Here is a 15,688-nt window from a genome sequence, read left to right as displayed (position 1 = left end):
CTGTCTGGTAGGTAATAAGGCTCCATTTTGACACCATTTCCTAACCTGTCTGGTAGGTAATAAGGTTCCAGTCTGACACCATTTCCTCACCTGTCTGGTAGGTAATAAGGCTCCAGTCCGACACCATTTCCTCACCTGTCTGGTAGGTAATAAGGCTCCAGTCTGACACCATTTCCTCACCTGTCTGGTAGGTAATAAGGCTCCAGTCCGACACCATTTCCTAACCTGTCTGGTAGGTAGTAAGGCTCCAGTCCGACACCATTTCCTCACCTGTCTGGTAGGTAATAAGACTCCAGTCTGACACCATTTCCTAACCTGTCTGGTAGGTAATAAGGCTCCAGTCTGACACCATTTCCTAACCTGTCTGGTAGGTAATAAGGTTCCAGTCTGACACCATTTCCTCACCTGTCCAGTTAGGTAATAAGGCTCCAGTCCGACACCATTTCCTCACCTGTCTGGTAGGTAATAAGGCTCCAGTCTGACACCATTTCCTAACCTGTCTGGTAGGTAATAAGGCTCCAGTCCGACACCATTTCCTAACCTGTCTGGTAGGTAATAAGGCTCCAGTCTGACACAATATCCTAACCTGTCTGGTAGGTAATAAGGCTCCAGTCTGACACCATTTCCTCACCTGTCTGTTAGGTAATAAGGCTCCAGTCTGACACCATTTCCTAACCTGTCTGGTAGGTAATAAGGCTCCAGTCTGACACCATTTCCTAACCTGTCTGGTAGGTAATAAGGCTCCAGTCCAACACCATTTCCTAACCTGTCTGGTAGGTAATAAGGCTCCAGTCTGACACCATTTCCTCACCTGTCTGGTAGGTAATAAGGCTCCAGTCCGACACCATTTCCTAACCTGTCTGGTAGGTAGTAAGGCTCCAGTCCAACACCATTTCCTCACCTGTCTGGTAGGTAGTAAGGCTCCAGTCTGACACCATTTCCTAACCTGTCTGGTAGGTAATAAGGCTCCAGTCTGACACCATTTCCTAACCTGTCTGGTAGGTAATAAGGCTCCAGTCTGACACCATTTACTAACCTGTCTGGTAGGTAATAAGGTTCCAGTCTGACACCATTTCCTAACCTGTCTGGTAGGTAATAAGGTTCCAGTCTGACACCATTTCCTAACCTGTCTGGTAGGTAATAAGGCTTCCAGTCTGACACCATTTCCTAACCTGTCTGGTAGGTAATAAGGCTCCAGTCTGACACCATTTCCTAACCTGTCTGGTAGGTAATAAGGCTCCAGTCTGACACCATTTCCTCACCTGTCTGGTAGGTAATAAGGCTCCAGTCTGACACCATTTCCTCACCTGTCTGGTAGGTAATAAGGCTCCAGTCTGACACCATTTCCTAACCTGTCCGGTAGGTAGTAAGGCTCCAGTCCGACACCATTTCCTAACCTGTCTGGTAGGTAATAAGGCTCCAGTCTGACACCATTTCCTCACCTGTCTGGTAGGTAATAAGGCTCCAGTCTGGCACCATTTCCTAACCTGTCTGGTAGGTAATAAGGCTCCAGTCTGACACCATTTCCTAACCTGTCTGGTAGGTAATAAGGCTCCAGTCCGACACCATTTCCTAACCTGTCTGGTAGGTAATAAGGTTCCAGTCTGACACCATTTCCTAACCTGTCTGGTAGGTAATAAGGTTCCAGTCTGACACCATTTCCTAACCTGTCTGGTAGGTAATAAGGCTCCAGTCTGACACCATTTCCTAACCTGTCTGTTAGGTAATAAGGCTCCAGTCTGACACCATTTCCTAACCTGTCTGGTAGGTAGTAAGGCTCCAGTCTGACACCATTTCCTAACCTGTCTGGTAGGTAATAAGGTTCCAGTCTGACACCATTTACTAACCTGTCTGGTAGGTAATAAGGTTCCAGTCTGACACCATTTCCTCACCTGTCTGGTAGGTAATAAGGCTCCAGTCTGACACCATTTCCTCACCTGTCTGGTAGGTAATAAGGCTCCAGTCCGACACCATTTCCTAACCTGTCTGGTAGGTAATAAGGTTCCAGTCTGACACCATTTCCTAACCTGTCTGGTAGGTAATAAGGTTCCAGTCTGACACCATTTCCTAACCTGTCTGGTAGGTAATAAGGTTCCAGTCTGACACCATTTCCTAACCTGTCTGGTAGGTAATAAGGCTCCAGTCTGACACCATTTCCTCACCTGTCTGGTAGGTAGTAAGGCTCCAGTCCGACACCATTTCCTAACCTGTCTGGTAGGTAATAAGGCTCCAGTCTGACACCATTTACTAACCTGTCTGGTAGGTAATAAGGCTCCAGTCCAACACCATTTCCTCACCTGTCTGGAAGGTAGTAAGGCTCCAGTCTGGCACCATTTCCTCACCTGTCTGGTAGGTAATAAGGTTCCAGTCTGACACCATTTCCTAACCTGTCTGGTAGGTAATAAGGCTCCAGTCTGACACCATTTCCTCACCTGTCTGGTAGGTAATAAGGCTCCAGTCCGTCACCATTTCCTAACCTGTCTGGTAGGTAATAAGGCTCCAGTCCGTCACCATTTCCTAACCTGTCTGGTAGGTAATAAGGCTCCAGTCCAACACCATTTCCTCACCTGTCTGGTAGGTAATAAGGTTCCAGTCTGACACCATTTCCTAACCTGTCCGGTAGGTAATAAGGTTCCAGTCTGACACCATTTCCTAACCTGTCCGGTAGGTAATAAGGTTCCAGTCTGACACCATTTCCTAACCTGTCCGGTAGGTAATAAGGTTCCAGTCTGACACCATTTCCTAACCTGTCCGGTAGGTAATAAGGTTCCAGTCTGACACCATTTCCTCACCTGTCTGGTAGGTAATAAGGTTCCAGTCTGACACCATTTCCTAACCTGTCCGGTAGGTAATAAGGTTCCAGTCTGACACCATTTCCTAACCTGTCCGGTAGGTAATAAGGCTCCAGTCAGACACCATTTCCTAACCTGTCTGGTAGGTAATAAGGCTCCAGTCAGACACCATTTCCTAACCTGTCTGGTAGGTAATAAGGCTCCAGTCTGACACCATTTCCTAACCTGTCTGGTAGGTAATAAGGCTCCAGTCTGACACCATTTCCTAACCTGTCTGGTAGGTAATAAGGCTCCAGTCTGACACCATTTCCTAACCTGTCTGGTAGGTAATAAGGCTCCAGTCTGACACCATTTCCTAACGTGTCCGGTAGGTAGTAAGGCTCCAGTCTGACACCATTTCCTAACGTGTCCGGTAGGTAGTAAGGCTCCAGTCTGCCACTTTTTAAGGTCACCTGAAACAAAGTCTCAAGTGACCTATTCTAATCGCCTTTTGTCCGTCGTTGTGCGTCCATAAACAATTTACATTTTCGACTTCTTTTCCAAAACTGCTGAACCAAATTCATTGAAATTTGGCTGGAAGCTGCTATGGCGAATGGTCAACCAAAATTGTGAATTATATGGTAACTTCATCAGTTCCTACCCATCGGGGAATATCGTACAGTAACTAGTTTGTCCTGTATTGTCAGAAACCTTATTGTGTCCACTTGGCCATCAGGAACATCCATTCCCATTGGTCAACTCCTACTTACCCTATCTGGCATCAATACACCTTTGTCTCGAAAGGTATTTTTTACCCATAGGTAAACACACTTATTGTGAAAGAAGTAACTCACACATCCACAAGTTGATTCTAGTCTATTGCCCTCTATAGTTAAAACACAATTATTGGTGTCATCTGTAGAAAGCATAGCAAAACTAGGTACGTAACTAGATTGTCTTTCCCTCTGTATAAGGGTAGTAAAACCAAATTCAAATCCATGTCGTAACACATTCTAATGCAATGGAAAGACTGCAAGTCAATTTAAATCTATAGATAGATATTGAGTAGTGTTAGAGCTCTTATGATTCCATTGCCATGAGTGATCTACATTTTCTATTCAAGCTGACCTCAATAAGTTGAACACTGTCTCCTGTGAAGTTGTACCAAGGATGCAAAGTGAGAGAAAAAACTGATACCTTGCAGTTGTTGTTGACCTCCAATTTCAGTCGGATCACTTTCTTTTATCATATACATTTGTACATATATTGACCATTGGTCTGACATAATCGTCTGTGTGGGAGTGTGGGAGAATTAATAAAAAAGTCATTCACACTATCATGATATGCTTCATTCTATCAGTTCTTAGTAATGATCGATGACATCCATACAATTGTTGATCAAGATGTTACCAGACCTTTGATTGAACTATCCTTTACTTATATTTTTGGAGTAACAACTCGGCTAGACTCCTTTCCCTTGCCATTGGATACAGTTCATTGTTTTTTATATCGTTATCAAAACTGAATCAAGAAACATACCATGTATTACAAAATACTATGATAGAATTTATGTTTTAGATTAAAATAAAACTTTTGCTGATGCTAATCTAAATAATTTTTAACTGGCTAGCAAGCTTCATTCACACCTAGGATCAGTGTTATCAAGCATTTCTGTGACTATATGACTAAAGTGTGTAGGATTAAAACATGCCTGGACCATTTCATTCATTCCCTTTGAACTTACCAGCATGACTTAAAAAATCGCACATGGCTTTTCACACATCAGTACACCAATCAAGTGTGCTGCCACACACAAAAATCCATCCGACATAGATGATCACTGAAAGAACTTGCACACAATTTTCTGCTTTGCTTGGACACTATATATAGATGTAGTGCTGTACACCTGTCGGGTAATATAAGACAACATATATCATGACACTCACTGCTGGGTTATCAGGTGTGATGTCCATCATCATTACATTATATTTGTACTGACAGTAGACATCTCCACCATCCCAGTGTAATCTGAGTACTGACTAAAGGGAAGTCATGCTGCCATAACAAAAATGTCTATTCTGGCATGGTTTTTTGTTGGGAACTTAGAATGGGGCCTTAGTTGACCAGGTTCTTCCATTAGTTCCGTTGTAGTAGGCATCATATCAGTACAGCTGCAGAAACTATTCGCTTTTGTTGAGCACGGGACATTATTAACACGGAACACTGCTTATATAGACACTCTCTGGCTCATAACCACCTAGAGATCATTCTAAACAGAAAAACCACTATACAACGAAGCGACATAGTCAAGGACTTCACTAACCAATTTTCCGAATTTGTTTTCTCTCCATCATCCAAAGACATTTTATTAGTCATATCCTTGTGCAATTTTCTGCCAACCCAGGCCTGTATATTAACCCTTTCTTTACACCTTTGATACTCTCCTCTACCTTTGTCACCTCAGACCCCAAAAAGTGGCCCTCCTCAACACCTACCATCACTTTTCATGTAAAAACTCTTCCTCAACCCTTTGTCTCGGATTAATTTGGAATGTAGGCACTTTAACCAAGCCAAAAAATTTCATCATCTGAACCCTGCCAATATTAATCCCTCATCATATATTACTATTTTATTCTTTATTAGTAAAATATTTAACATATTAATTACCAATCTATGTGCAAAATCCTTCATTTCATCTGCCCTGCCTCATCCTTTGTCCTGAGTCATCATTCCGGTTTTGCCGACTTTACATTTTCAATCTTAATGTATTTTTTTAGAAAATGTAATGTAAGAAGATATACTGTTCTGTTGACATCTCAGACGGTAAAATTAAATGCATAACAAAGACATTGGACGCATTTGTGTATTTCCTAAGAACTATACTGGTTTAAATGGTGCAGACCACGTTTATGTTAAGAATATCCGACACAAACTTTTGCAGACTGTGACTTGACCTGGTAGAAGCTCCTTCTTTATACAGTTATCTCCTGTTTTTGCTAGTAATTCCACTTTGTGTTATTTAAGTGCTAATTTGGAATAATTTTAATGTTTGGTGAAATGATTAATTTGTAAGTGTGGTCATCATAATGACATGCTGGTTTTTAAAGTAACATCAGTTGATTGAGCTAACATGTGTTGTGCTGGTGTTGTTTGTGATGTCTATTCTGACTGAGGCCTGTGTTGACTCTTACAGATGACGACATGGAAGACCAACATTCCCCAGGAGTCGGCTCCCCTGCCCCTTACTCCGATACAGAGAAGGTGGAGAAGCCAGAAAAGCCCAAAAAGAAAGCCAAGGCCAAAGACAAGGATAAAGATGTTGTATCCGAGAATAATAACAGTGACGTGACGGAGGAGGTGGACAAGACTGGGGAGGACATAGAGCAGGAGGAGTCCTGAGTGTTGTCTCCAAAGTTTGATGAGAAATGTTCATTTACATATGGAGTCAACAATGTTGTAATAATGTGAATGTTTAAACATGAACAGGATGTTGTCCTACGAGGAACGTTTGTGTACTGTAAGTGTGGCCAGGTTAGCCTTGTCAAAGGACACCGTTGTGATTGGTCCTTTCAGGGGACCAATAAGACAAGTGCTTACAAGGGATGAATGAGACTGTTTCTGACAGTGGACCAATAGGGGCCAGCTTTTAATTTAGTCCAATGAGGCCAGTTCTTACTTTGGACCAATGAGGCTAGTCGTAACATGTAACAGTCAGTCAGCACAGTGAACGGGCAGGCATATTAGTTATGATGCTGAGACTTGTGTTAGTTACAACATAATGGACTCTTTTCCTCATGGTGCTGTTCATGTGGATATGGGCTAGACCCACCAGATCTATATGTGTATTTGATGGATGTGAATATCGTACAGCAAATGTCTGGTTCTTTATGTTTATTTTCTTTGCCTCGGAAATCAGCTGAGCCAAAATGTGAGGATCTTAGGAGAAAAATATTAGACTTTGTAATTGTGATATTATTCAACTTCTAACAATTAACATGCTGAAGTATGTTCAGTGGGTACTGTCTGTTGCAAGTTTTAGTTGAGTACTGTATTAAGGAAATGTGTTCAGAATCTCAAGAAATTACAAAGTTTAAAGTCGAGTATGGATTAGTCAGTGTTAATATCTTTGTAGACAAGGTTTCCATCCTCATCAAATTACTGTTGTGTGAATATTTGTTAATTACAGCAGTCGTAATCCCTGATGGCTGTTGCATAGACACTCAGAATGTCAACACTATTATATATTAACATCAGGCTAGATCTATATTGGGCAGAGTGAACTGTTCTGTCCTGAGACATCTGTGGATCCGGGTGTAATATCTTGTAAGAATATCATGAATGCATATGAAATGCTTTGAAAATATCTTCATTCCAAAATACTCTCTTTTTTGGCCTTTAGAAATTTGAAAATTATATACAGCTCTGCATGCTATCCTATCATACCGGAACTTGTTGACAACAACGTTTTCAGTATTATTTAAAGTAGCATGTATAATAAACAAAATTGCTGTCTTTGGTAAGTCTGACCAGGGTGCTTTTTATGTCATAATTAAATCATTGACGCAAAGAAATGAAATTTTGTCAACACGGTGATGTTTTCTGTTTACAGGCAAAACTGCTGGAAAAATTACCAATGTCTAGATATGAGTGGACTAATCTATGTGTTAAGATTGTTGTGTCTATGTCAGAGAAAGTGAAAACCTTGGTTCTGTCTCGCTCCAGAATTAGAGATTGATTGTTTCCTGAATTTCTAGTATGGTTGATAATGTTGTACTGATGCAAGTGTTGCATTGGATCAGAAAGAAGCAATGGAGGCTTATTTCAACTGTGAAATAAAACATTAAATTTGTAAATCTTGGATTTGTTATTTTGTCTGTCAGGCATCAACTTTTTCACTCAAACGACCATGTAACCAAGAGACCTCGAGATAGAAACCAATGTATTGAGTCTGCAGTTGATGTAGGAATACCTAGTTTGTTCAAATGAATGACCCACACTTTCAAGGTCACATAAGTCAATATATAACATTTTCTAATTAACCAAAAGGCCATGAGACATGGTATTGAGCCTGTAGCATGCTGGGATGAAGGGCTACCAAGTTCAAACAACTTCTTAATTGAGACACACAGGGTCATAGTTTGTCAGTAGCATATTTGGGTGAAGGGCTACCAAACTGAAGTTAACATTATGTAACCCTATTGGGATTTCCTGGCGATTGGGCATATACGATTGTAGCGGTTCGTCATAATCGTTTAAGAAACAATTCTGAATGTAAAGTTAACCACCAATGTATCGAGGATGATTGCTGCTTGTTGTAAAGGAACACAACGTCCATGATGTTCGTTGACAAAATATAACTCCCAACCCACAGTCCATCATATACATGCTGTGGTAACCGGAAGTTGTGATATTTTATCGGATTGAAAAGATTTTCATACAACTGCTCAAACAATCGGAATAAGTAGAGGTATTGGTTTACTGTAAAGTACGTAAGTGGAAACCTGACGGGACATTAAATAGTACACTCGGGAGACCCGCAGTTTTTAGAGCCCATTTTCTAAGTATCAAATCACCAAATTCCTTACTGGCATTAGAACACTTTCATTGACAGACATTTCCAGTGAATGTGCCGATTTGGCTTCAAGTGTTCGACTTCTGATTAGAGGTACACTGTCATTCTTTGGAGGGGGGACTCCGTAAGATATAGGATAGATATAATAAACCACTAAAAACATGCACTTCACAAAAATCAGCGACTTGGTTCTTTTGAATAATAAGATTATTTCCAAAGTAAAATTAGTGTCTAGACTAGTGGAAAAATTTTAATTAATTTATGTTTGTGGTAATTGAGGTGTCTAATTTCTGTCTATATATGAAATTCAAAGGACAATCGTGATGTCGGCCTCCCATATACGTTTATATCCAGCAGAATAACTGGTTTCCAAATTAAGGGAACGGCTCCAATGATGTCCAACAATATAATATTGATGTGAAGGAGAATTTATCTTATATATTCACATATCACGATGGCTATGTATTGTCATCGTGCATCGTCCATTAACTTCTCACATTTCAAAATTGTTCTTACGTTCCACCAATGGGATTCAGCTCAAACTTGCCTGAAATGATCCTGAGATGGCTCTGACCAAGTATCGTTATTCTGGTCAGAAATCCAAGATGGCTGCCATGACCAACAGTACCACTATATTTACTACTAGGTATATACTGTAATATTACTATAAGGGTATTTAAAGTCAAATGGCCGTTAAGATCTATGGGTCTCTTATATTGAGCTTCAGAAGCGGTGGGTGTTGACGAAACGATATAAGGTCTGCTGCATATTCTTGGCTTGTGGACATTTCAGGGGTCAAAGGTCACAGGTTGTAAACTGCAACTTCCACTGTTCGAGGTGAAGAAAATCAATATTAGATTTAAAAAATAAGTTTCTGTTAAATAAGTGTCTGGTTAAGAAAAAAAAATGTCAAACACTAACAAAAATAGGTCACAGTTACCTAATTTAACATCTTGTCTGTTTTGGTCACAAAAAATACCAAGAAATTTCCATGAACCACCCGCTAGTATATTTTCAACAGTAATCATGCCCCACATTTGGGATCATAATCTATATTTAGAAAATTGCTGACCCATCAGAGCCTGGGGCCTCCAAATGGGTCATTTAGTGCATTTTCAGATAAGGAATATATGTTTGATTTTAATCAAACAAGTTAGCAAGATCCTTAGCATGAGATGCTGCTAGCATATACCCGACAAAGGGGGGTGCAGAGGCCACAAAAGGATCTGCTGTGCGTTTTCAAAATCACTACACATATAATACTGCTAGTCCACCTTTTGCCAAATTCGAAGTGCGTTTTTGGTTTCAGAGTACACCAATGGGTCTACTTGTTTAAATATAGTCAGATATCTGTTACGGCCTCTTTTTGAAAATTTGGCCTTGAAAAACAACAGCATGATCTTATTCTTTGAAATGCACATACTGCAAGGTTATCTTGGAACCAAGATACAAGTTGAGGGGAAAAAATGCCAAAATGCCCTTTGTAATTCTGGGGTATCTAAAAATAGCTTGATATACGGTTACCTATATATATATATACATTGTATACAAAGACTTTGTATATAGATATTTGTGGATAATTTCATTAGACAAGACCAGTCGGTCTGTTCACACTGGCGATCACAATGTACGTACCTCGGCGTGTTATGAGAGTCGAGTTTGCCAACAACATCGTCTGTTTACCTTGACCGCAAATTCCCAGGATTGTATCAGGAAAGACACAAAAGTGTGGATTTCTCATTTAAGTATGAATACAGGAATATATGAAATCAATGGATACTTTGTTGACACTCTAAAGCAAAGTTGAATACGAAATCCAAAGAAAAATATTGTTGTTAACATTACCGACAAGGACCGCATTCTGGAAGTGGTAGGAGGATGTAATGACCTGCGTCTTCCCGATCTTCGTAATGCTTTTGTAATTTCAAACACTGATGATGAAAATAAATATGGTGTTTATGATTTCCAGTAAACCTCAATGCTATCAGGGTCTACTGTTTTGACGATTCTCATCAGTACCCGTGCTTTCGTTGTCATTACAGCAATTCTTTGAGAACATAATATTAATCGAGTTTGTCATTTTATTAATCAAAATTTAATTTATTTGATTAAAATATGAAAATTTGAATACCTTTCACATATCTCTTGCAATATTAGAAGCAAAATAACACTTAAATTCGACGTCTTCTTTATTTATGTTTGTCAAATCGGCTAACCTCGGCTAATTCCGGTAACAGTTACCCTTCGACAAAAACAAGACGCGGATAACAGAGTTATAATAAGTTCATCTTAGATATAGGCGAGAAGGATACGCTGAAACTAGGACATGTTGACATCATCCTGACATTGGACGTGTTGACTTCTTGTTTGATGCACACACTTGTACATATATATTTGTAAAGAAAAAAAAATATTATCACTTGAATTTAAAAACTTCATCTTTGAAACGCCCCCATTAGCACGTGAACAGTTTATATACGAATACACTTTTACTTATTTATTATGCTATTACGGCTAATGTGTTATCTACCTATTGCAAGCCAATATCTGATTGCCACATACATCTGATCCAGGATAAGGCCTTTGACGTTTCGAATCAATACTGAATAGTTGGCGTATCTTTGTCCGCCCTGATGGAAAACTTTGATGAATGTAGCAGTACTCTTCAGATGACAATTGATACCAAACGTTTACAAGATGTTATCTCCAGCAACGGATTTTTAGCCCACCATCATCAGATGGTGGGCTGTTCAAATCGCCCTGCGTCCGTGGTCCGTCGTCCGTCCGTCCCTCCGTCCGTCCGTCCGTCCCTCCGTCCGTAAACAATTCTTGTTATCGCTATTTCTCAGAAAGTACTGAAGGGATCTTTCTCAAATTTCATATGTAGGTTCCCCTTGGTGCCTAGTTATGCATATTGCGTTTTGAGACCAATCGGAAAACAACATGGCCGACAGGCAGCCATCTTGGATTTTGACAATTGAAGTTTGTTATCGCTATTTCTGAGAAAGTACTGAAGGGATCTTTCTCAAATTTCATATGTAGGTTCCCCTTGGTGCCTTGTTATGCATATTGCGTTTTGAGACCAATCAGAAAACAACATGGCCGACAGGCAGCCATCTTGGATTTTGACAATTGAAGTTTGTTATCGCTATTTCTGAGAAAGTGCTGAAGGGATCTTTCTCAAATTTCATATGTAGTTTCCCCTTGGTGCCTAGTTATGCATATTGCGTTTTGAGACCAATCGGAAAACAACATGGCCGACAGGCAGCCATCTTGGATTTTGACGATTGAAGTTTGTTATCGCTATTTCTGAGAATGTACTGAAGGGATCTTTCTCAAATTTCATATGAAGGTTCCCCTTGGTGCCTAGTTATGCATATTGCGTTTTGAGACCAATCGGATAACAACATGGCTGACAGGCAGCCATCTTGGATTTTGACGATTGAAGTTTGTTATCGCTATTTCTGAGAATGTACTGAAGGGATCTTTCTCAAATTTCATATGAAGGTTCCCCTTGGTGCCTAGTTATGCATATTACGTTTTGAGACCAATCGGATAACAACATGGCCGACAGGCAGCCGTCTTGGATTTTGACAATTGAAGTTTGTTATCGCTATTTCTGAGAAAGTACTGAAGGGATCTTTCTCAAATTTCATATGAAGGTTCCCCTTGGTGCTAGTTATGCATATTGTAGTTTGAGACCAATCAGAAAACAACATGGCCGACAGGCAGCCATCTTGGATTTTGACAATTGAAGTTTGTTATCACTATTTCAGAGAAAGTACTGAATGGATCTTTCTGAAATTTCATATGTAAGTTTCCCTTGGTGCCTAGTTATGCATATTGCGTTTTGAGACCAATCTGAAAACAACATGGCCGACAGGCAGCCATCTTGGATTTTGACAATTGAAGTTTGTTATCACTATTTCTGAGAAAGTACTGAAGGGATCTTTCTCAAATTTCATATGTAAGTTTCCCTTGGTGCTTAGTTATGCATATTGCATTTTGAGACCAATCTGAAAATAACATGGCCGACAGTCAGCCATCTTGGATTTTGACAATTGAAGTTTGTTATCGCTATTTCTGAGAAAGTACTGAAGGGATCTTTCTCAAATTTCATATGGAGGTTCCCCTTGGTGCCTCTTTATGCTTATTGCATTTTGAGACCAATCTGAAAATAACATGGCCGACAGGCAGCCATCTTGGATTTTGACAATTGAAGTTTGTTATCGCTATTTCTGAGAAAGCACTGAAGAGATCTTTCTCAAATTTCATATGGAGGTTCCCCTTGGTGCCTCTTTATGCTTATTGCATTTTGAGATCAATTGGAAAACAATATGGCCGACAGACCGCCATCTTGGATTTTGACAATTGAAGTTTGTTATCTCTATTTCTCAAAGTACTGAATGGATCTTTCTCAAATTTCATAAGTAGGTTCCCCTTGGTCCCTTGTATTGCATTTTTGGACCAGTCTGTCCTGAAAACAACCTGGCAAACAAACAGCCATTATCGTTAAATCTCAAATTTCTTATATAGCTAGGATTCCCTTGTTTGAAAAGTACTGGTGGGATGTCTCAATTTGCACAGATTAGTAAAATGAAGGGAAAAGTAGAGAAAAGATCAATCTGACATGGAACTTACGAAGATCATTCAATGGTGGGCGCCAAGATCCCTCTGGGATCTCTTGTTCATTTGCTGCATTTAATTGGCATCGTGGGATTTTTTTTCCAATTGGAATTAAATAGTAAACACCACGTTGGTTTAAACGTGGTATGAACAGGTACACTAGTACTATATTAGGTCCGTGAGTTTGTGAGTATTGGTCCATGAGTGTGAGTATTGGTCCGTGAGTGTGTGAGTATTATTCCGTGAGTGTGTGAGTATTGGTCCATGAGTGTGAGTATTGGTCCATGAGAGTGTGAGTATTGGTCCATGAGTGTGAGTATTGGTCCGTGAGTATGTGAGTATTATTCCGTGAGTATTGGTCCATGAGTGTGAGTATTGGTCCGTGAGTGTGTGAGTATTGGTCCATGAGTGTGTGAGTATTGGTCCATGAGTGTGAGTATTGGTCCATGAGAGTGTGAGTATTATTCCGTGAGTGTGAGTATTGGTCCATGAGTGTGAGTATTGGTCCGTGAGTGTGTGAGTATTATTCCGTGAGTGTGAGTATTGGTCCATGAGTGTGAGTATTATTCCGTGAGTGTGAGTATTGGTCCATGAGTGTGAGTATTGGTCCATGAGAGTGTGAGTATTGGTCCGTGAGTGTGTGCGTATAGGTCCGTGAGTTTGTGAGTATTGGTCCTTGAGTGTGAGTATTGGTCCGTGAGTGTGTGAGTATTGGTCCTTGAGTGTGAGTATTGGTCCATGAGTGTGAGTATTGGTCCGTGAGTTTGTGAGTATTGGTCCGTGAGTTTGTGAGTATAGGTCCGTGAGTGTGTGAGTATAGGTCCGTGAGTGTGTGAGTATTGGTCCGTGAGTGTGTGAGTATTGGTCCTTGAGTGTGAGTATAGGTCCGTGAGTGTGTGAGTATTGGTCCGTGAGTGTGAGTATTGGTCCATGAGTGTGTGAGTATTGGTCCATGAGTGTGAGTATTGGTTCGTGAGTGTGTGAGTATTGGTCCGTGAGTGTGTGAGTATAGGTCCGTGAGTGTGTGAGTATTGGTCCGTGAGTTTGTGAGTATTGGTCCATGAGAGTGTGAGTATTGGTCCATGAGTGTGAGTATTGGTCCATGAGTGTGTGAGTATTGGTCCATGAGTGTGAGTATTGGTCCATGAGTGTGAGTATTGGTCCGTGAGTTTGTGCGTATTGGTCCGTGAGTGAGTATTGGTCCATGAGTGTGAGTATTGGTCCGTGAGTTTGTGCGTATTGGTCCATGAGTGAGTATTGGTCCTTGATTGTGTGAGTATTGGTCCGTGAGTGTGTGAGTATTGGTCCGTGAGTGTGAGTATTGGTCCATGAGTGTGAGTATTGGTCCGTGAGTGTGTGAGTATTGGTCCGTGAGTGTGTGAGTATTGGTTCGTGAGTGTGTGCGTATAGGTCCGTGAGTGTGTGAGTATTGGTCCATGAGTGTATGAGTATTGGTCCTTGAGTGTGAGTATTGGTCCGTGAGTTTGTGAGTATTGGTCCGTGAGTTTGTGAGTATTGGTCTGTGAGTTTGTGAGTATAGGTCCGTGAGTGTGTGTATTGGTCCGTGAGTGTGTGAGTATTGGTCCGTGAGTGTGTGAGTATTGGTCCATGAGTGTGAGTATTGGTCCGTGAGTGTGTTGGTCCGTGAGTTTGTGAGTATTGGTCCGTGAGTGTGTGCGTATTGGTCCGTGAGTTTGTGAGTATTGGTCCATGAGTGTGTGCGTATTGGTTCGTGAGTATGTGAGTATTGGTCCGTGAGTTTGTGAGTATTGGTCCGTGAGTTTGTGAGTATTGGTCCGTGAGTTTGTGAGTATTGGTCCGTGAGTTTGTGAGTATTGGTCCGTGTGTGTGAGAATGGCGCGAGTATATGTACATGAATTCCACGAGTGTACATGTATATCCGTTGGTTGTTAACACAGAATTGAGACATGTATTTTTTAGAAAAACTTTCTAATTTCCATTATTTGGAGAGAAAAAATCAGATCAGTTGAATCGAAAAAACACTTTGGAAAATGTTGATTTTTAGTTTGACAAGGAAATGAACATAGGATACGCGTGTTCAACTCGCACTCGATGACGTCTGGCTCGGTAATGATTTGTTTAAAGTGCATAAAGATATTTTGAAGCTCTACTTCGGCAGTTTTTTTATTTTCTAAAACGTTACATCATCTTAACAAGTCATCAACTTGCCAAAGCCTCGCTGAACAGTTGAATCGTTTGTAAGTGCAGCCGAGCCGCACTGTGATTGAGACACTTTGATCGCAGAACGGTGATATTTGTTTTTAACTCTGAAATCGATTGAACTTGTACAATTTACAGATGATGACATATGCATCACAATAGTACATGTAAACGTAATGACAGAAAAAAATATGGCAGTAACGGACTGGCGAGAAATAAATAGTGATTTATAAAGCAAAAACAAAACCAACACAATCTGGAAAAAATATTTTAAAAAGGGGGTTTGGTTTTGTTTGGCTTCGTTTGGTTTTAAATTGTTTAACGTCCTATCAACATATCTTGTCATTTAAGGACGACCTCCCTTGTGTATGTGCGATATGTAGGTATGTGGTGAGTGGATGCGTGTTTTTTGGGAGGCCCGCAGTCATCTCACTCCCAGATCAGGAGCAACTACCAATTCTATGGACTCTATGTCTCGGCCAGGGGACGCCCATATTTGGCCTTTAATTGAGCATTCGTCCCTGTGAGGAAGGCTTTG

At 40.6% G+C, this 15,688-nt stretch overlaps 1 protein-coding gene across 3 annotated transcripts in view; it reads left to right on the top strand.

The window, feature by feature from the left end:
• Positions 1–7,624, top strand: part of LOC117322267 (SWI/SNF-related matrix-associated actin-dependent regulator of chromatin subfamily E member 1-like) — a 36,189-nt gene extending 28,565 nt beyond the window's left edge. For all 3 annotated transcript variants that reach the window (XM_033877075.1, XM_033877076.1, XM_033877074.1), the window contains one exon: positions 5,965–7,624. In XM_033877075.1, the coding sequence (XP_033732966.1) occupies positions 5,965–6,170 (206 nt within the window). In that variant the 3' untranslated portion in view covers positions 6,171–7,624. The remainder of the gene's footprint in view (positions 1–5,964) is intronic.
• The last annotated feature ends 8,064 nt before the right edge of the window (positions 7,625–15,688 follow it).

This window comes from Pecten maximus, chromosome 2 (genome assembly GCF_902652985.1).
Source record: "Pecten maximus chromosome 2, xPecMax1.1, whole genome shotgun sequence".
Lineage (NCBI taxonomy): Eukaryota > Metazoa > Mollusca > Bivalvia > Pectinida > Pectinidae > Pecten > Pecten maximus.
The sequence above is the reverse complement of the archived record's forward strand: the minus strand, read 5'-3'. Positions and strand labels throughout refer to the sequence as shown.